Genomic DNA, 23,126 nt, shown 5'->3' on the forward strand with positions numbered 1-23,126 from the left:
GTCTTTCTTTGCTTGACGATGTGCAGCACAGATTTTTTTTGTTTAAGTCATCTTTGTCTCAGATGAATTTATATCAGTGACTGATGCTTCAGCCTTCAACATTTTTTAATTCTTTTTTTCTATCAACCCCCAGAACATAGAAGGAGTAATTCCTTTCTGACAGTTCCTTACTAATGACTTAGAAAATAATGTTGTTGTTAACAATGTTGGTGTTGATTGGGAAAAGCACATGGGGTATTTCAGGGCAACACAGGTTTTTTACGTCAGAGGCTGACCTGAGTGTAATGTTTTGGTAAATTTGGATTTCTCTAGTTTACCTGGAATGAGAATATGATACACAGAAGTGGATCTGTGCCAATGAAAACTCAAATCAAGCCAGTGTTAAAAAAACAAAATCAAACAATTAACTTTTAAAAATGTATTCAAGAAGTTATGAAATGGGCAGCATCTAATCTAGCAGATAGAAAGGAGCTCCCAGGAGCTGTTCACAATGAAAGACTTCTGTAGGCAGACGGAAGCAGGAACAAATCGTGGCTTGGTTGTGGCCAGGCCACTTTCCTTTAGGGGATACCAGGGGTCTGTCAGGATGAGGTGGTTAGATAGCATTACCTACTCAATGGATGAACCTGAGCAAATTCTAGGAGAGAGTGGAGGACAGAGGAGCCTGGGGTGCTGCAGTCCGTGCAGTTGCAAAGAGTAATATAGGACTTAGTGACTGAACAACAAGGGGTCTGCCAGGCAGGTGACCTCAGGTGATTCCTGGTGGACTGGTTTAAGATTCTATCTCTGGCAGGGACCAAAACTGTAATTAAATCTTGGTTTGTTGATGCGGGGTGTAGCCTAAGCCACTCCATTTTGGACTTGTCATTTTTTTTTTTTTTTTTTTTACCCAATGACAATGTATATGAAGACTGTGAGCTTCTTTGGGAGAAAAATCATGTGTTTCATTTACTATCCAGTTCATCATGACTACTGTTTATTGAATACCTGCTTAGTATCAAAAGTATACACAGATAGTGAGAATTTTCACAAAGTGGCCATGATCTTCAAACTCCATTTTACCATCACCGTTTTAGTTGAGGAAACGAAGACCAACGGAGGAAGCCAAGACCTGGAGATGTTAAATAACTTGGTCAAGTCCAAAGACTTGGGCAGTGGGAAAGGCAGGGTAGGACCTGTGTGCTTGCTCACGAGATGTGTTGTCTCTGCCTCTGAGGTTGACTGCTTCCATTGTACACCTGATGGAGCTCATTAAACGGTGCTCAGTGGGAGAAGAGGAAGCAATTTGTGGTTGAATTGGTAAAGGCAACAAATGAAGTGGATTTACAGTTTGCTATTCTCACCTCTAAGCTTTGCAAGAAGACATGAGCTACACGGTATCCTCGATGCCAGTTAACCAACACACGCTCGGAGACCAGGTTTGAGTGAGTGAAGCTGTTGTGAGGTTTTGGCTAACCTCTGTCACTTCGTAGATTACCTTCTCATTCAGGGTTACAGCAGAGGACAGTTCCAACTCTTGGGAGGAAATGTGGTTGATGAGCTCTAGGACTTCTCAGAATGTCACAGTTCAAGAGACACCTGTGCTGAAGCAAGTGCAAAAACCACAAGTGCAAAGAGGTTACAGTTCAGTTACCTTTAGGATCTTTGTTTCTGCTTCTGGAGCAAGAATATATGTCAGAATCGGGTGAAGGGTTGGAAACTGGGAGAAGAGTGAGAATAAAGGAAGTCAAAGGTATAGGGGAATAGTGATTAAAAAACGCTTATGTTTGGATGTGGAAATGAGATTCCCTTGGGCTTCTTTTAAGTGTCTTCATACTGTTCCCTAAGTACAGTCAAGTAAAAGGTAACAAAAGCTCAGACAGCAGAACAAAGGCACCAAGCTAATTTTGTGCACACTTTACATGGAACAAACTGCAGGGTTTCATTATCCTCTTTCCAAAGAAAGCATATTTCAAGAACTGAGATAGATTCATCCCAGTTTGCACTAGATTTTTTTTTAACTAATTATTTAGACTTTAAAAAGAAACAGCACACCAAATCCAAGTTTTGCAAAGAAGTTTTGGCAACCAAATGCGTCCACCTGTGGCCCTGTGAAAGAAAAAGGACTGCAAAGGCTGAGAGAGGGCAGAAGCTGGGGAAGGCATCTCATTGCTAGAAGTCAGGCAGGAGTTACATTATCCATTTGCCCAAGAAATAATGGACCCAGAGGTGTTCAGAGAGTTCTTTTAGCCTTCCTTCCGTACCAAAGCATGCGCACATGCATTTTATAGAGTGTGAGTATTCTATTGGGAGAGTGGATCACAAACTCGTTAGTTCATTTCATGTAGAAAGCACTCACACTCTAAAGGAAGAGGGCTCTAGCCTATTTCTTTCAGGAGCCACTGAATGAGAGAGCCACAGAAATCCACTTGACTTTAAAGAAAACTCTTACTATCTGTTTGAGCCCATCCCTTAACCTCACTGTCCTCATTTGTAACATGATGGCTTTATATTCTCTGAATCCCTCCAAGCACTAAAAGTGGACAGTTTTGGAAGGCCAATGCCTTTCATTCCTACTGATTCTAACAGGATCGTGAAACTAATCGAATCAGACCAAGTTGACAAATAAAAAGATCTATTTATTACTTTCCAAAAAGGCTCGACTTCCCAGCCTTACTCAAGCTAGAGTTTCTCAAAGTGTGGTCTCTGAACCTAGGGCATCAGCCTTGCCTGAAATGCAAATGATCAAGCCTCCTCCATCACTTACTGAATTAGAAACTGGAAATAGGACTCAGCCTTCTGCACTTCCTACTGCACGTAGGAAGCATCACTACAAACAAAGCTAGTGGAGGTGATGGAATTCCAGCTGAGCTATTTCAAATCCTGAAAGATGATGCTGTGAAAGTGCTGCACTCAATATGCCAGCAAATTTGGAAAACTCAGCAGTGGCCACAGGACTGGAAAAGGTCAGCTGTCATTCTAATCCCAAAGAATGCTCAAACTACTGAACAATTGCACTCATCTCACACGCTAGTAAAGTAATGCTCAAAATTCTCCAAGCCAGGCTTCAACAATACGTGAACTGTGAACTTCCAGATATTCAAGCTGGTTTTAGAAAAGGCAGAGGAACCAGAGATCAAATTGCCAGCATCCACTGGATCATCGAAAAAGCAAGAGAGTTCCAGAAGAACATCTACTTCTGCTTTATTGACTATGCCAAAGCCTTTGACTGTGTGGATCACAACAAACTGTGGAAAATTCTTAAAGAACTGGGAATACCAGACCACCTGACCTGCCTCTTGAGAAATCTGTATGCAGGTCAGGAAGCAACAGTTAGAACTGGACATGGAACAGAAGACTGGTTCCAAATAGGAAAAGGAGTATGTCAAGGCTGTATATTGCCACCCTTCTTATTTAACTTATATGCAGAGTACATCATGAGAAACGCTGGGCTGGAGGAAGCACAAGCTGGAATCAAGATTGCCAGGAGAAATATCAATAACCTCAGATATGCAGATGACACCACCCTCATGGCAGAAAGTGAAGAAGAACTAAAGAGCCTCTTGATAAAAGGGAAAGAGGAGAGTGGAAAACTTGGTTTAAAGCTCAACATTCAGAAAACTAAGATCATGGCATCTGGTCCCATAACTTCATCGCAAATAGATGGAGAAACAGTGGCAACGGTGAGATACTTTTTTGGGGGGGGCTCCAAAATCACTGCAGATGGTGATTGCAGCCATGAAATTAAGACGCTTCCTCCTTGGAAGGAAAGTTATGACCAACCTAGATAGCATATTAAAGAGCAGAGACATTACTTTGCCAACAAAGGTCCGTCTAGTCAAGGCTGTGGTTTTTCCAGTAGTCATGTATGGATGTGAGAGTTGGACTATGAAGAAAGCTGAGCGCTGAAGAACTGATGCTTTTGAACTGTGATGTTGGAGAAGACTCTTGAGAGTCGCTTGGACTTCAGGGAGATCCAACCAGTCCATCCAAAAGAAGATCAGCCCTGAGTGTTCATTGGAAGGACTGATGTTGAAGCTGAAACTCCAATACTTCGGCCGCCTCATGGGAAGAGCTGACTCATTGGAAAAGATCCTGATGCTGGGAAAGATTGAAGGCAGGAGGAGAAGGGGACGACAGAGGATGAGATTATTGGATGGCATCACCAACTCAATGGAGATGAGTTTGGGTAAACTCCAGGGGTTGGTGATGGACAGGGACACCTGGCATGCTGCAGTCCATGGGGTTGCAAAGAGTCGGACACGACTGAATGACTGAACTGAACTGATCTGCACTTTAACCAGCCCTCCAAGTAATTTTGATGCTTGCTCAGTTCCCAGACCACTTACTTGCTCTGGCTGTCCCAGCTGCCTGACGTGACTTATTTTGAGGTCTGTTTGAGACCTAGCTCAAATATTTCTTTTTTCAAGAAGCCTTTCCAGCATCCCCCAAATGAAATTAAATTCTCCTTTTCCTACTGCCTCAGACCATTTCCCTTCTTCTTCTGTCAAACTTCTTTTCATCTGCTGTAACTGTATGTGTGTCCATGATGTGGAGTCTGGCACGGTGTGGTAGGCAGCCTCTAAAACGGCCCTCAGTGATACCCATTTGTTTTCCTCCTCTTGAGTGTGAGTTGGTCTAAGTAAGGCTTATTTCTGTGGCAGAAGCAATGGGATGTCAATTCCAAGATAAGGTTATACAATGACTGGTATCCATCTTGGTCATATTCTCTTATTTGTCCTGCCTCCCTCTTCTTTCTCTCTCTCACTCCTTCCATCCCTCCTCTTCTTCCTCAGATTCCTCCTCTCTCTTCCTGCCTCATCACCCCTTCCACCCAGTCTGACCACCATGTAAATGTTAGAGAACTTACCCTGGGTAAGAACCACTTACCCTGGGCAGGCACAAAATAACCACGTGCATGCAGGCATGCTGCATTACTTCTGTCGTGTCCGACTCTTTGCCACCCCATGGACCACAGCCCGCCAGGCTCCTCTGTCCATGGGATTCTCCAGGCAAGAACACTGGAGTGGATTTCTGTGCCCTCCTCCAGGGGATCTTCCAAACCCAGGGATCAAACCCGCATCTCTTACGTCTCCTGCATTGGCAGGCAGGTTCTTTACAGCCAGTGCCACCTGGGAAGCCCAACCATGTGCATAAGCTGGCTCATAATGAGGTCCCGACAAAGGGCAAGGAACTGACAAGCGGCCGCCAAAAAAGGGACCGGAAGAATTAGGGTGGGGCCAAGAGGAGGGAGGAGACGCCAGCCTGTTTGCCCTGCCAACCACCCAGCAACCCTCACCCTGAGATCTACCTTGATTGGGACGTGTGCCCCACCAGAAGGGCCCTGAGCTGGACCAGATATGGGCACAAGCATGATGATTGGCCAGAGACAACGTGAGACTAACCCCACCTCCATAAAACCTAAGACCGCCAGCCTTGGGGCAGAGCAGTTCTTTCAGGTTCCATTCCTCTGTTGCTGTGCCGTCTAGCGCCCCTTTTCAGCAAAGTCTTTTGCTTTGTCAGTGTTATGTGTCTCCTCAGACAATTCAGTTGCAAGTGTTAGACAAGAGCCCACTCTTGGGCCCCGGAGGGGGTCCCCCTCAGTACACAAGCTCATTCCAACCTGGGCTGTCCTGCCAGGGAGGCCCTGGAGAATGAGGCCGCGTGGAGAAGCGCAGAGCCAGCCCTGTGGGAAGGCACCTGGGAGTCAGCTTGTAAGTGGGTCCTCCCCGAGCTGAACTTGGACATGGCTGCAGCTCCTCCAAACACTTGGATTTGCGGTCTTGTGAGGGATCTTGAGCTAGAACCATCCAGTTCAGCCTCTTCTCCGTTCTAGAGTCACAGAAGCTGTGAGGTAATCGGTTGCTAAGTTTTGAAATAATTTGTTGTGCGCAGTAGATAACTAAACGCAGGACTGGAATGTTTTCATGTTCTCCAAAGTGTGTAAGGGGATGCTTTGCTCATCATCAGAGTTTGTTATATGACTGTTGGAATCAGAGGAATGTTGCCTTGAGAAATTTTCAAGATTAGTTAATTCTCGGTTTGTAAGGGATGTAGTCACTGTAGGTTCCAGGGAAAATATGCTTGAATAAGTTATCAGAAAAATTAAAAAAGGGTGGAGGTCAGGGTGGGGGTAAACATGTGATAAGTTTGAGGAAAACACAATCAGACTTCTAGACAATTTGAGTTTTCCTGTGCTTGTGGTTCTCTAACTGGATGACATGAGACTTAAAAAAGAAAAAAATTATCATTTGAAAAGGACTGAAGCCCAAGTACCCAAATAAGTATCTCCAGTTATGATAAAGCCCAGAAAGTGTCAAAAATGTCAGCCAGAGGCCACTGTTTGAGGACGGAGCACAACCCTGAAGAGGCTGAGTTTGCATTTAGCAGTATCCGAAGAACTCTGCTTCGTGTCTGTTCATTCCCCCGCCGCACACCTTTGTGTCAACATCCTGACATTTACATTTTTCTTTTTTTATTGACGTATAGTTGATTTACAATATTCCGTGAGTTTCAAGTGTACAACATAGTGATTCACAACTTTTAAAGGTTATACCCCATTTATAGTTATAGTAAAATATTGGCCTTATTCCCTGTGCTTCACAGCATATCCTTGTGTCTTATTTATTTTGTACACAGTAGTTTGCACCTCTTGCCCCCCAGCCCCTATCTGGCCTCTCCCCACTGCCCTCTCCCACTGGTAACCACTAGTGAGTTCTCTGTACCTTGACACTGATTTTTCATTTATATGAATACAGTTCCATGTGTTATACAGTAGGACTTTTTTGTTTATTTTCTATATAGTAGTTTGTATCTGCTAATCCCAAACTCCTCGTTTATCCCCTTCTTCTCCCTTTGGTAACCATAAGTTTGCTTTCTATGTCTGTGAGTCTGTTTCAATAACTAGTTAATTTGTGTCATATTTTAGATTCTACCAATAAGTGATGTCAGGATATTTGTCTTTCTCTGATAAACTGATAATCTCTTGGGTCATCTATGTTGCTTCAGAGGGCATTATTTCATTCTTTTTAATGGCTGAGTAATATTCCATTGTGTGTGTGTGTCTGTGTATACACATACACACTGACATTTATATTTTCTAATCAACAACTGCCAACTTGCTTTGAATGATCTTCTGAAAGGAAGAACAACACGTGCTGCTGGGATTTGGAAGTAGCTAGACGTATGTCCTCCTTCTATTATGCAAAGTATACTCCTTGCCTGGCTCAGGGACACTCGGGTTTCTTTCCCCTTTCTTATCTGAAGAAGAGCTGAATGTGCCCGAGAGGAAGGAGAGGGGGTTGAAGACGAGCTAGCAACTCACCGCTCACACAATCAGAAGCTTGTCCCCAGAGTGACACCCACTTTAGGACTTGCACCTAAAATGCTCCCTGGGTGCTCCTGAATGCTGCTGTTGGCTCCTTCCACCACACACACACACATACGAGAGTGTGATGCCCTCCTTTGAGAAGTCTGCTCTTGGAGAGAATGCTGCCAGCTGGAACGAGCAGTGGAACGTCCTTCTCTTAGTACTTTCGGACATAATGGAGACTGACCTTCTGGGAGACTGCTGACTAGGAGAGGAATGGAGACTTTAATTCCAAATGAGCTTGTTTGCACTTTTCTGGAGAAAAATTTTGACTTGGATGACACCCAATGTAATACAGTTTATTTGGTGTAAGTACAAGGATTTTTCTTTTCATTTTCTCATTTCCTGAACATAGGGCTTTCTTTTTGAGGATTTTTTCCCCACTGTTGTTGTCATGTTTGGCCTCATTTTGAAGAGTGAAAAATTATTTAAGAGAAAGGCTCAATTAAGTTTTATATATTAGCCTGGCTATTGCTTGTGTTACTCAACTAAGAAAGAGCCAACTAAAACTAAATCACTCTGTGATTCAAGGCACAGCACTTATAGAATAAGTGTCAGGAAAAATTGTTTCTGTTATGATCTGAGGGGTACCCCAAGCAAGCTTTTTTGAATTTGGAGAAATTTTGAAGTTGTTGCTTTATAGATCTTGCCAGAAAGATCCTCTGGGGTAAACAGGCTTCAATTTCCTCCTTGTTCCTTTCCCCACATGCCTGCCTCACCCTTTCCAAAGACTTTCCTCTCTGAAGAGCATTCTCCTCCTGCAGATTCACCTAACTCTACATTTTTTTTTAAAAAGTACTTATTTTTGGCTATGCTGGATATTCTTTGCTATGCAAGGGCTTTCTCTAGTTGCCCCAAGCAGGGATTACTCTCTAGTTGTGTGCAGGCTTCTCATTATGGTGGCTTCGCTTGTTGCAGAGCACAGGCTCTAGGGTGAGTGAGCTCAGTAGTTGTGGTATATGGCCTTAGTTGCCCTGCTCTATGTGAAATATTCCTGGACTGGGGATTGAACCTTTGTCTCCTGCACTGGCAGGCAATTCTTAACCACTGGACTATCAGGGAAGTCCGCATAAGTCTGTATTTTAAGGGAATATGTTTTCATTCCAATCCCAAATAAGGGAAATGCCAATGTCTTTCACATGCTAGCAAGGTTAATGTTCAAAATCTTTCAAGCTAGGCCTCAGCAGTACATGAACCGAGAACTTTCAGATGTACAAGCTGGGTTTAGAAAAGGCAGAAGAACCAGAGATCAAATTGCCAACATTTGTTGGATCATAGAGAAAGCAGGGGGATTCCAGAAAAACATCTACTTCTGCTTCATTGACTACACGAATGCCTTTGACTGTGTGGATCACAATAAACTGGAAAATTCTTAAAGAGATGGGAATATCAGACTACCTTACCTGTCTCTTGAGTTACCTGTATGTGCATCAAGAAGCAGCAGTTAGAACATGGAACACTGGATTGATTCAAAATTGGGAAAGGAGTACGTCAAGGCTGCATATTGTCACCCCGCTTATTTAACTTATATGCAGAGTCCATGATATGTGAAATGCTGGGCTGGATGAATCACAAGGTGGAATCAAGGTTGCTGGAAGAAATACCAACAACTTCAGATATGCAGATGATACCACTCTAATGGCAGAAAGTGAAGAGGAACTAAAGAACCTCTTGATGAGGGTGAGAGAGGAGAGTGAAAAAGATAACTTAAAACCCAACATTTAAAAAACTAAGATCATGGCATCCGGTCGCATCACTTCATGTCAAATAGAAGGGGAAAAAGTTGAAGCAGCGATAGTATTTTCTTGAGGTCTAAAATCACTGCAGAGGTCTAAAACCACTGCAGATGGTGACTGCAGCTATGAAATTAAAAGACACTTGCTCCTTGAAAGGTAAGCTACGGTAAACCTAGACAGTGTATTAAAAAGCAGAGACATCACTTTGCCAACAAAAGTCCATATAATCTAAGTTATGGTTTTTCCAGTAGTCATGTACAGATACGAGAGTTGGAACATGAAGAAGGCTGAGTGCTGAAGAATTGATGCCTTCAAATTGTGGTGCTGGAGGAGACTCTTGGAAGTCCCTCAGACTGCAAGGAAATCAAGTTAGTCAGTCCTAAAGGAAATCAGTCCTGAATATTCATTTGAAAGACTGATGCTGAAGCTCCAATACTTTGGCCACCTAATGTGAAGAGCCAACACATTGGAAAAGACCCTGATGCTAGAAAAGATAGAAAGCAAAAAGAGAAGGGAGTGGCAGAGGATAAGATGGCTATATCGCATCACTGACTCAATGAACATGAATTTGAGCAAACTCTGGGAGAGAGTGGACGACAGAGGAGCCTGGCATGCTGCAGTCCACTTGGTCACAGAGTCAGGACGTAGCAACTGAACCATAACAAGAAACCATGTTGGACTCTGGTCAAAGCAGTTCTTTCTAATACATATTTGTTAGATATTAAAAATAATAGTTTGATCCTTCTTGCAGTCATGCATGCATGTCTTAATTGGCTCAGCAGTCAAAGCCTGGACGACAACGGATACTTTTTGTCCACTCCAGCTCTGAGGGCTCATTCTAGCTCATCATCCTGCCCATTCTAACCTAACCCCTTCCAGCCTTGATTTGTTTGGTCTTGGAAATACTGAAGTGGATTCTGTTCTTCCCCATCCCAAACTTATTTCTGCCAAGTGAGGTGCAGAGGCAGAATGGTGGTTCACATTGACGGCGATGAAAGAGTGCACACAGCCCAGCCCTGCCTCCCTCCTCTGTTTATCCTTTTGTCAACTTGGAAGACATTTGCCAGGGAAGAAAAGGCACGCATTCTTGGTATAATTTATAGTGCACTGTTAAGCAGATGGTATAAGTGGTTTATTTTTAAGGAGGTTATTACTGGTCACAAAACTTCAAGTCAGCTATTTGCAGAGAACCCTGATGAAGGAGGCCCCTGTTTGTGGCGTCCACCCTCCAGAGCATCTGACAAGGGCTTACTGTGCTTTTGCATCCAACCACATTTAATCCATTTATAAGACCCCTTTGTATGAGATGCCGTACCAGAGGAAATTAATGTAGGATATTGCAAACAGCTTTTAAGAATGTCTTTTCTATAGAAGAATTGTGTCATTCTGAGAGAAAGTGGGCTCTCCCCCCGCACCCCACATTGTTATGACTTGACATCTCTGATGTGGAGTGTTTCCAGCCAGTTATGATAAGAAAAGACTGAGTTTTTCACTCTTGTGGAAACCACAACTGAAGAATGCTATTAGATTATCTGCTCTCTTACTCTTCTCTGATAAATATAAATATAAGTGCGTTTAATTTGGGGTCCAAGTTTGGGGAAGAGAGGTGACAGCACTTTAAAACCAGGCAATGAAAAATTGAAAGTTCAAGATGACAATGACTAGTCATTTGGACAACAGAAGATAAACATGTGCCTTACAAGAAGGAAGATATTTTCTCATCCGGTAGGAAATTTTGGTTTTCTAATTTCTGGGAATGAAAACAAAATTTTTAAATTACAAGCTGACATCAGATGCCAACTTTGGGGGTTTTATATTTTCTAAGTAGGGCATTATGAAGAAAGTAACTACTATCTTCAATTTCCTCATCCCAAGAAATAAGGACAATATGATTTAAAGAAAAAGTGCGACATAATCCCATAGAGAACCATTCTGTAGTAAGGCCATTTCTATGTACAGCGTCACTGTACTAGACTTTGGCGGTTTTGTTTCTTCCTTTCAGAGCAGACTGTGAACTTGCCCTTACTGCCTGGCTCCAGTTTAAAACTTGGTGCTAGAAACACAGCTCTGGGCATTTGAGTGCATCAGGTGTGAAGTCAGATGACCTACGGTCAAGTCTATGCCTTGTCACCAGTGGTGTATCATCTTGGGCAAGCTATTTCCCTGATTTTCCATTTTTGCATGTACACAATATGGATAAGAGTGATACTCTTCATAAGGCTGCTGGGAGGATTACATGAGGTAGGGGGAATTGATTGGTGCATAATTAATGTGCAACACTAGGCAGCTGTTATCAAAGGGCTGACATAGCCCTGTGGACCATTGTGAGCAGAGAATAGAGTTAAAGCAGAGATTTTAGAAGAACTGACATTAGAAGAGCAAATTTTTTTTGTTTGTTTTTGCTAAAATTACCTAATTTTATCATTTATACTTATAAGCAACCATTTAGTTAATAAAGTGTATCAATTTGAAAGAAACAATCCATATCTTATGAAAGAGGAGGTAGCCAATATAGAAAACAGAGTTCATAGAGGCAAAGTTTATTGCTTTTTTTTTCTTAATTGAAATATAGCTGGCATGCCATATTGTTAGGGCATTCCTGGTGGCTCAGACAGTAAAGAATCCGCTTGCAATGTGGGAGACCTGGGTTCGATCCCTGGGTTGGGAAGATACCCTGGAGGAGGGCATGGCAACCCACTCCAGTATACTGGCCTGGAGAATCTTCATGGGCAGAGTAGCCTGGTGAGCTGCAGTCCATGGGGTTGCAAAGAGTCGGACTCTACTGAGTGAATAAGCACAGCACAGTACATTACAAAATGATCACCATGATAAGTCTGGTAATCCTCTATCCCAATGCAAAGTTATTATAATATTATTGACTATATTCCTTACGCTGCATATTACATCTCTGTAAATTATTTTTTGTATAGCTGGAGGTTTATACTTCTTAATCCCCTTCACCTACTTCACCCAACCCCCTCTGGCAACCACAAGTTCATTCTCTGTATCTATGAGAATGTTTTTTATTGTTGGTATTTTAAATACCTATTTATGTATTTAGCTGCACCAGGTCTTCGTTGCAGCACATGAGATCTTCAGTCTTCATTGTGACTTGTGGGATCTTTAGTAGCAACATGAGAACTCTTAGTTGTGACATGTGGGATCTAGTTCCCTGACCAGGGATTGAACCCAGGACTCCTGCTTTGGGAGCACGGAGTCTTAGCCACTGGACCGACAGGGAAGTCCCTATGAGTATGGTTTTGTTTGGTTTGTTTGCTTTGTTTTTTAGATTTCAGTACAAGTGAGATCATATGGTATTTGTCTTTTTCTGGTTGATTTATTTCACGTAGCATGGTACTCTCTTGATCCATCCTCATGTTGTTGTAAATGGCAAGATTTCACTCTGTGTTTAATGACTAATATTCCGTTGTATTTTTATATACCATAGCTTCTTTATCCATTCATCTATTGATAGATACTTAGGTTGCTTCCATATCTTAAGCTATTATGAATAATATTGCAATGAACATAGAAGTGCACATATTTGGGTGTATATATTTTTTCAAATTATTGATTTTGTTCTCAATAAATATAAATAAATAAAAATAAATATCTAAAAGGGAAATCACTGGGTGGCATGGTAGTTTATTTTTAGGTTTGTGAGGAGCCTCTATACTGTTTTCATAGTAGATACACCAATTTACAGTCTCCCCAAAGTGCAAAGGTTCCCTTTTCTTCACATCCTTGCCAGCACTTGTTATTTGTTGCCTTTTTTATAACAGCCATTCTGACAGGTGGTAATTCATTGTGGTTTTGATTTGCATTTCTCTGCTGTGAGTGATATGGAGCATCTTTTCATGTGTCTATTGGCCATCTGTATGTCTTCTTTGTGTTCCCAGCACCATTTATTGAAGAGACTATCTTTTCTCCATTGTATATTCTTGCCTCTTTTGTTATAGATTTATTGACCATAGGTGTGTGGGTTTATTTCTGGATTTTCTGTCCTATTCCATTGTTCTATATTTCTGTTTTTGTGCCAGTACCATACTATTTTTTATTACTCTTGCTTTGTAGTATAGTCTGAAGTCAGGGAGCCTGATTCATCCAGCTCCATCTGTCTTTCTCAAGATTGCTTTGTCTATTTGGGGTTTTTTGTGTTTTCATTAGAAATTAAATTTTTTTTTTTTTGTATTTCTTTGTAAATGGGGTTGTTCCCTTATATTCTATTATTTCTTCAAGTAAGTTCTCTGTCGTTTTTCCTTTCTCTCTTCTCCTTCTGGGACACCAGTAATGCAAATATTTACTTGATATTGTCCCCAAGGTTTCTTAAACCATCCTTATTTTTAAAAACTCATTTTTTTCTTTTTGCTGTTTAGTTTGACTGATTGCCACTACTCTGTCTTCCTGATTGCTGATGTTCCTCTGTATCATCTAGTCTACTGCTGATTTTTTTTTTCTTTCTATAGTATTGTTTATTTTATTGTCTTTTCCAGTTCTGTTTGTTTCTTCTTTGTATTTTCTAACTCAGTTGGAATTCTCACTGTGTTTATCCATTCTTCTACCAAGTTCCTTGAGCAACTTTATCATCATTTCCTTGAATTCATGTTGGGTAGATTACTTGTCTCCATCTTGTCCAGTTCTTTTTCTGAGGTCATGTCTTGTTCCTTTGTTTGAGACATATTCCTCTATCTCCTCACTTGGCCCAGTTCTCTTGTTTATATCTATGTGTTAGGTAGGTCAGTTTTGTCTCCTGATCTTAGAGAAGTGGTGTTATGTAAGAGATGTCCTATGGGGCCCAGGGGTACTCTCCTCTCTGGTCATCAGAGCTGTATGCACTAGTGGTGCTCCCTGCATGGGCTATGAGTGCTCTGCTGTGTGGGCTGACTACTGTGGGTGCTCCCGTGGGCAGAGCTGCCTCTTGGCCTGGTTGGCTAGAAGGCCCAGCCTCATACAGTTGCTGTAGGCCTGTAGGCCTGCTGTGGGATGGAGTAGGCTTTCTGCATGGTTGGCTGTGCAACCTGGATGTTCATCTGCTGACCTGTTGGGTCCCACATAGCTGGTTGCATGGCCTGGAGGCACATGGCTGCCTCAGACCAATTGGGAGGCAGGGTAAGCCCCTGGTGCCGATAAGCTAGAAGGAGGATTCCAAAATGGTACTTGCCAGCACCAGTAACATCATGGTAGAATGAGCTCCCCCCAAATTTCTGTTGTCAGTGTCACCGTCCCCAGGGGGAGTCCCAGTTGCCTCCTGATTCTTCAGTAGGTTTTTTAAGATCAGCAAGTGGATGTGACCCAGGCTCCTTCCCAACTGCTACCTCTCTGCTGAGTCACAGAGCAGGTGAGATTCTATCAACATCCTTTAAGAGTAGAGTCTCTGTCTCCTGTGGCTCTCTGGTCTCCTAAGCATAAGCTTATTTTCAAAGCATGATGCTCTGCGGTCTCATCTTCCCTCTGCAGGATTCTGATGTGGGATCAGACACCTCGCTCCTTGGGAAGAACCTCTGCAGTTTGTGATATTCCTGCTGTCTGTGGGCCGCTGACCTCAGGAGTGTTGCTCCAGACTGCACTGTGTCTCTGCCCCTTCTATGCATCTGGTGTGACTCCTCCTTTATATCTTTAGTGGTAGAAATCTTTTCTGCTAGTGTTTAGGCTGTTCCTCTGTAAGTAGTTGATTTTGGTGTGCCCAGGGGAGGAGCTGAGCTCAGAGTCTTCTTACTCTGCCATCTGGGGAAGCTCCAAAGCTTGTTGTTTTTTAAGCAGAGAGACATAAAATTTTGGTAATAGATGTAATCTAATCTCTGAAAGCTGTTGTTCTCTGTGGTCAGTTAGAGATATCTCAGTGCCCCTTTCAATACTTAGATGCAGGATACTCCTTCCACCATTTACTTTCTTTCTCTGGTTCCTATTTTGTTACCATTTGTCAATTTCTGATTAATAACTTGACTTTCTCAATACTTTTGACAGATTCTCATTTTCCCCCAGCCTCCATCCTTCTGACAAACTCCTCTTCATCCTTCAAGATATCTTCTTTGAAAAAGATTTCTCTGTACTTCCCTAATTCTTTTGTACCAAATTGTGATTTTAAAAATTATCTTTTTTTCCCCCCCATGAAATTGTGAGCTCTTAACAAGCAAGGGTGATATTCTTATATTACTGGGAAAAGTTACCCTCTTTCCCAGGTGCCAAATCCAGTACAAACTATGCACTTAATTAGTACTTGTAGACTGGATATTGCATAAATACATTGAATGAGTGATCAATTTGTAGGTGAACAAGTGTTAGCCAGTGTGTTGTATCAGAGTAATGTGAATGAGCCGTTTCTGGGAAAAAATGTTGATGCATTTTAAACTGATGTGACAGAAGGACTTAAAGGGAAGAAGTTACTTTATACCAACCAAACAACTGTAACAATAACAAGTCACATTTATTGAGTGCTTACTATATTCTGACATTCTTTAAAGTGGCTTATATATACATATATCATCTTCTTTAATTTTTTCAGTAATCCCATGAGGTTGCTATTATATCCCACTTTATAGGCGAGGAAACAGGTTTAGGAGGGTTGAATAAAATCTCATAGATCACACAGGTGCTGAGCAGTGAAGCTGGGACTTGAACCCAAGCTCATGTGTCTGTTCCAACATATATCGAAGTTAACATCCATCACCCTGAGTAGCACCCTCAGAGTAGCGGAGAACACATCATAGAATTTGAACGGTCTCTGAGGCATGCTTTCACAAAAGCATTACACTTCAAAGGAACGTGTCTTTAGAAATACATGGAACAGCTGAAGATTTTCTGAAAGTTTGCTGATGGGTGAAATTATATATTTGGGTACTTGAAGACTTTTATATGGGGATGAAATTACTTTCACAGTAGGCAACAACTAAGTGGAAAAAAACTAGATACAAATGTCGGACATGCAAAGAAATTGTGGAAAATGCAGCCTAAACAATCCCAATTAATTAGCATCTGAAGAGCTGAAACGTCTATGAATCTTACCATGTGACAAAGGAACCAATGTCCAATTGTAGAAATGTGAAGTTGCCACATTCTTCTGTAAGTGAAATGCAGAAAATGAAGTCAGTTTAGGTCTTTTTATTAAAGCTCTAGTTGTTTTTTTTCTTTTTTTGGTCCCACAATGTTAAACTTAGTAAACAAAGTTTTTTCTCATTAAGAATTTCTTCACTAAAGGACTATAACAAGCTTTAAAAAATCTATTTATTAATGAAAACACATTGCTTAATTATACCACTAATTACAGTCTTCCAAAGTCTAGGAAGCACCTCTTAACGGGAAACAACACAATTTAGAAAATAAACCACAATGAAATTCTGCAACAATGAAAATACTTTGCTACAAATACTTTTGACCTCTTATCATCCCTTTAATGTTCACAAGCTTTCTTGAAGACTAGGTGTATGTTGACTATTACTTTCATGTTATCCACAGTTTCCAGCAGCAGTTGAACCGGATTGAATTCTCATCTTCTCAGAACTGATCTAAATATCGGTTTCCTTTGAAGTCAGTTTTAACTGTGCTTTTGGAATAGCAGAGAAGGATTAGGACTATTTCCCCAATTTTCTTGACCATAGCTGCAACAGCTACCTTTCTGATTTTTAAAGCCATTCCAATGAGTCAAGAGTCTGACTGGCTGAACAGAGAAAGACAAATACTATATGGTTTCACTTGTATGTGATAGCTAAAAAAAAAAAACTGAACTCATAAGACCAGAGAGTAGAAGGGTAGTTACCCGGGGTTGGGGACTGGGGAATTGGAGAGATGTTGTTAGTCGATAAATAGGTTCTTGAGATCTAATGCAAGTGATTACAGTCAACAGTGCTGGATTATAAACTTAAAAGTTGCTAAGAGACTAGATCTTAATTGTTCCCATTACGAAAAAGAAATGGTAATTATGTGATGTGATAGGGGTGTTAGCCAGGGCTAAGATAGTAATTATTTTGTGATATATAAATGTATCAAATCAATATGTTGTATACCTTAAATGTATACAGTGCTGTTTATTGAATATATCTGAAAAATTAAGTAAAAAAAATAAAAAGAGTCTGACTGGCTTGAAATCTCTATGTGATACAACAAAGTGTGATTTTACCCTTTAAAAACAAGATAATACCCTTTATCCTCTACCATCCTATTTTCTTTGGGGGAAAAGATTAGTTGCAAGGGGGTTACGTGTGCTGCCTGTAATTATGTGCTATGTGTAAGAAAAGACTAAGTGAAGTGCCCAAATACAGCTTCTTTTATAAAATAACACCTGACTTGAGTGGATAGAAGCAACAGTGGGAATCAGACCAAGGAAAGAAATCAACTCAGTTGTCACTACATTGTATTATGAAAGTAACAATAGCATGAAGCAACTTAAAAAAAAATGTAGAAACGGCCTACATGTATTCTCAGTTAGGACTCACTACTATTCCCTGACTGAACGTTAGAAAGATTTAAACTGAAAGAAACCAAGTGTTCAGAATGCATCCGTGAAATTCTCCTTAATTTAATGATCAGAGAAGAATAGCATCAGAAGGTTAGATGTAGCATCAAATCCCTAAAAAAAATCTTAAAAGTCCACACTTTGTCACATCAACTGGGACTAGATATAACACTGATTTCTTTCAACAGAATTGGGTAAATATTTGACCTCCAATGTCATTATGGTTAATGTATATTCTAGACCCCGGAGGACACAGACTGCAAGCTTTGCTTTCCAATTGGCTCCCTGACAGCCTCTGCTTCTTGGGAAAGACTGATAATATACTGTGTCCTTAACTTGGTGCAGTTCAACTCTTAGCTGTTCAATAGATAAAACAATAATGATCTCATACTTTGGTGATTGAAGTTCATGTGATTTGTAAATCAGTACATAATAATAAACTCTGGGTTAACTATTAACCCTCTGAAAATATTCAGGGCTAATACCATTCCTTTATTTAATTCTAAAAAGACAGAGATGTAGAGATGTGGTTGGCTTACATACATAATGTCCCAGAGAATAAAAGTTGATGGCAATTACATTAATATTTCTAGAACTTGTGTTACATTAATATTTCTAGAACTTGTGTTACATTAATATTTCTAGAACTTGTGTCTCTCTTGCAATTCCCTGTATGGATGCAACAAACTCGTCTATGTTAAATTACTCATTTTGATAACTATGTGAGAAGAAGAGGCACAGATGGTATTTCTGAGAATGACATCAAATGGCGTTTAAAATGCTCATTGGCAACATATCACATATTTATATGTGAGTGGAAAGTCATCTTTCGGCTACATTAATGCTGCAAAAATAAACACACTTTGGTCTCTGATGCAAAGTTTAAAGTTCTCATGGCAATATGTGTTTCTTCACTTTGCTTACCAGATACAATAAAATAGTCAACATTTATCAGTCAACTGTTTGTATTAAACACCCACTGTGTGTTTAGCCTCAGGTGCTATGGAGCCTTAGAGAGAAAGACATTCAAGGACTTTATAGTTTAATGGGGGGGAAGGAAAAATACAAATGTGTACATGTAAACAAGCAGGGCTGGAGATGTATAAACACACACACAGTCCTGACCATCTGTGCAAAGACGGAGGCCGAAACTGGAAGGATAAAGGTGGGTGGGTACAGGGAGTGAAGCAGCTGAAATGAGGTGAGTTTTGTTTTGTCAAAGCTGCATTGGAGCTTAGACAGAGCGTGTTTTCCATTTTTCAGAAAATTGAGAAGTAATATACATGCATGAATAAAATTTTTCATTCCGTATTTGGTGCAGTGGGTAGGTAGGGGTCTGTGGGATTTGAGGGGGAACTATATTGGGGATCACCAATGACAGTGATTTTCAATGTGTGGTCCTGACCATCGGCATCAAACTCACAGGGACGCTTATTAGAAACACAGGTTCTCAGGCCTCACCCCAGACTTACTGACTGAGAAACTCTGCGAGTAGTCTAGCTGTCCATGTTTCCACAAGCCTACCAAGCATTCTCTTTTTGTTTTAATTAATTAATCTCTATTTATTTATTTGTTTTGGCCGTGCTGGGTCTTCACTGCTGCGAGGACTTTTCTCTAGTTGCGGCAGGCCAGGTCTACTATCTAGGGCGCAGCTTCTCCTATTGAGGAGCGCAGGTTGTAGGGTGCACGGGCTTCGGTCGTGGCGGTTCCTGGACCCCAGAGCACAGGTTCAGTAGTTGTGGTGCATGGCTTTATTTGCTCTTCAGCATGCGGTCTTCCCTGGTAGCTCAGTCAGTAAGGAATCTGCCTGGAATGCAGGGGACCAGACCGCCTGCAGCACAGAAGAACTGGGTTCGATCCCTGGGTCAGGAAGATCCTCTGGAGAAGGAAATGGCAACCCACTCCAGTATTCTTGCCTGGAAAATCCCATGCGCAGATGAGCCTGGTGGGTAGAGTCCGTGGGGTTGCAAGAGTCAGACATCACTTAGCGACTAAACCACCACATGTGGGATCTTCCTGGACCACGGGTTGAACTCGTGTCTCCTGCATTGGCAGGTGGATTTTTTACCCTTGAGCCACCAGAGAAGCCCCCGCCAGGCGTTCTGATGCTCCTGCATCTGAGAGCCTCTGTTCCATGATGGGGTCCTGAGGCTGGAGCAAGGGCAGTATCTCTGAAATGGCAAGTCCAAAGGCTTGCTCATCTACTGGAGGGTTCCAGAACACAGAAGCAGCTGGGGAGGAGGGGCAGCGGGTGAAGGCCTCAAAGCTCACCAGTGGGAACTTCGCAAGGGTTCTTCTGAGCCCTCTGAACTGTGTCAGAGCCCGGATTCTGAGCTAACGTCTTCAGAGAATTCTAACTTTTGCATTTCCTGACTTTTATGAGCATGTGGAGTGTTGTAATTCCGTGAGGCTTTTAAATGTAATTTCCTTTGCTTTTAAGGAAAAATTGAGACGGCGGGGAGGGGGTTGATAGGGGATGGGTGGTGGCTGGTAGTGAGATGGTAATAATGGAGAAAACATTTTCAATAGGAATAAAGCTTCAGCAAAGTTTTTCCGTAAAGACATTGCTGCAAAGCCTGTATACCTTTATTGAAATATAAGATAAATTAATGATAATAAAAACTAATATTTAGGTAGCTCTTGTGATGTGCCAAGCGTATTCTAAAGTATTTACATAAATTGATCATTAATCCTCATGGCAGGTTTTTGACCTCGACCCCATTACTGTTGCCATATGATTGAAAGGCACCTACAGGACAGAGAGGTTAGGACACGGCCTCAGGGTTACACAGCTGGAACTGGGACTAGAACTTGGGCATTCAGACTGTGTCTTCTAGCCAGTATACTGTGTCATGCTACAAGGCCTTAAACACTACAGGACAAGTATTTCTATTTTGAAAGAGTGACTCATTGTTCTAAATTGTTCGGCATTGAGAATCAGGCTTCAGGGCCTGATGGTTTTCTTATTTAATTTTCTGGTTGGGCAGCCGAGTATTTCCTGGGTCTACCCCGTTCTCACAGAAGGTAGCCGAAGCTGACTTCTGAGTAGAGTAAATCAGTTACAAAATAAAGGTTAGGCTTGGTGCCAGAGCAAGACTTGGAAAGGTTCTGGAAGCCCGCAGCCCCAAACAGTTGAGCCAGGCGTCAGCAAGCCCTGAGGCTTAGAAGCTCCTAAAAGACCTAAGTTCCATGGAGAGTGGGTTTCGTGGGGGTGGAGGGAGTTAGGGGGAGGATGAAGGAAGGACTCGGTATGGCTTTAATTTTTCAAATATTGATTTCTTTGGCTGCGCTGGGTCTTAGTCGTGGCACTCGGGATGTTTAGTTGCAGCATGTGAACTGTTAGTTGGGGCATGTGGGTTCGAACCCAGGCCCTCTGCATTGGGAGCGTGGAGTCTTAGCCACTGGACCACCAGGGAAGTTTCCTTGGGTCAGTTGCTTACTATCATCTTGTCTTCTGGGGGTTATTCTCAGGACAAGAATTCACTGGTGAAGAGCTTGGACTTTGGGGTTGGATGACCGCCCGAGTCTGAGGCCTGATTCCTTCCCTAGCTAGATGTGGAAACCTACTGCTATGTCTCAGTTTTCTTCACTTATAAAACACAGGTGGGGGGATTTCCCTGGTGGGCCGGTGGTTGAGACTCTGTGCTCCCAATACAGGGGCTCTGGGTTCAATTCTTGGTCAGGGAACTAGATCCCATATGCCTCAACTGAAAAATAAAAATAAAAAAGCCCACAAAAAACACAGGTGGTATTAGCGCTGGCCTTAGTGTTGTTGAGAGGATTGAATAAATGGTACTCTTAAAGTTCTTTAAACATTACCTGGCGTAGAGAAAGCACCAAACAGATGGCAGTTCTTATCTTTGTTTCCTGACACATGCCTGGCGCTGTTCCACAAGCTTTCGAGAACACCAGTGACTAGATTCCACTATTTCTTTTACGACAACCCTAGGACTTAGGTACCTCCCATTTTGCAGGTGAGGAAACTGTGTCTCCCTGGGTCACTGGCCTGAGATGACAGAAGCAGGAAGCGGCACAGTGAGGCTTTAACTAACAGGGGCCTGAGCCCAAGGCGTGCTTTCCTCCCCACGCCCCCACTTGCACAGGCAGCCCACACTCACCTCCACTGTATTGAAATAATTGGCTCCAGGCCCCTGGGGAAACTGATATGAATTACTGCTTCCTTCACGCTTTTAAAAGCTGGATTGGAAGTGGCTTTGAATTACTTTACTCAGACTTTCACCACTGTGGAAATCCTCCCTATTTGTTGTCTTGCAGATACATCCGCATAAGAGCTGTTGGGTGGGGCGTGTGATTTGCTTATAATTTTCTCGCTCCCTCGTGATTGATACATGATTTGGTGACTCATAAGTGATCTGAGTCACAAAAGCGGCTTTCTCTGAGGGAACAAATGTTGATGCAGCAGTCACATTCCCTGACACTTCTCACACTTAACATTACACGGTCACCAATATATTGACCTCGTGAACTTGGAGCTCTCCGCCCATTGTTTACATATGAAGGACCAGTTGGTCCAGATCAGGAGAGAGGTCTTCTATGACCTCTGACGTCTTGCTGAACCTGGGTTGCTCTCAAGGTCACTGCTAGAGACAGCACTCACCTCCTGTTGCTGCAGATTTAATTTGCTCTTCTCTGACTAGTTGTTCAACAGTTTGGACTTCAGTAGATTGTTTTCTTTCCTTGATGTCTTACTGTGCCTGTGTCAGACAAGGCTGCGAAATATCAGGGACCCCAAAATAAGTCCCCTAGATGTGTTGTGAGAGACTGAAATTCAAGGGGTATATTAATGAATGTTTAGCTCATATATGTGCATGTTTTACACAGCAAATCTTTTGACTTTATAATATTTAAAATATATTGTATACCAAGAAAACACAGAAAGAAGAAATAAAATGCACAGTACCAATGACTATTTAGCGAAGTTGCTCAGTCGTGTCCTACTCTTTGCGACCCCATGGACTGTAACCTACCAGGCTCCTCAGTCCATGGAATTTTCCAGGCAAGAGTACTGGAGTGGGTTGCCATTTCCTTCTCCAGGGGATCTTCCCGACCCAGGGATCAAACCCGAGTCTCACGCGTTGCAGGCAGACGCTTTATCATCTAAGCCACCAGGGAAGCCCAATGACTATAGCAACCTAGAAATAGAGACTGTGTTTGACTTTTTGTTATCAGGTTGAAACGTATAAAATTGCCAATAGACAATATTTTTGGCCTATAAAAACAGGTTGCCCCTTGGGGGAACAAAGGAGTTAAAATTAAGTGAGAAACAAAGATTTAAAAACATAAAAATGAAAGCCCCCTCCCACCCTCCATATACTACCAAGACAAATGATAACTATCTGGGGAATTTTTGCTAGAATATTGAGCAATATCTTTACCAGAGAAGGGTAGGAAATCTTTATAATTTGGAAAAAATGAATTTGATAAAATATCAGAGGAAAAATAGTATCAGGGGCACTGATTGAACCCATCTGAGTCTCAGTTTTCTCATTTGTAGAATGGGAACATTGTACTGGATGATTCAATGAAATAAGCGTGGAATTTAAAAAGCAACTCTCCATGAGCCAGGATGCTC

At 41.9% G+C, this 23,126-nt stretch overlaps 1 protein-coding gene across 1 annotated transcript in view; it reads left to right on the forward strand.

Moving 5' to 3' along the window:
- Positions 1–7,409: 7,409 nt before the first annotated feature.
- LOC122685909 (spermatogenesis-associated protein 31D4-like) overlaps positions 7,410–23,126 on the forward strand; it is a 76,187-nt gene continuing 60,470 nt past the window's right edge. The window contains exon 1 of the mRNA XM_043890952.1: positions 7,410–7,656. Within this exon, the coding sequence (XP_043746887.1) occupies positions 7,565–7,656 (92 nt within the window). The 5' untranslated portion in view covers positions 7,410–7,564. The remainder of the gene's footprint in view (positions 7,657–23,126) is intronic.

Source organism: Cervus elaphus, chromosome 29 (genome assembly GCF_910594005.1).
Source record: "Cervus elaphus chromosome 29, mCerEla1.1, whole genome shotgun sequence".
In the NCBI taxonomy this organism is placed as follows: Eukaryota; Metazoa; Chordata; class Mammalia; order Artiodactyla; family Cervidae; genus Cervus; species Cervus elaphus.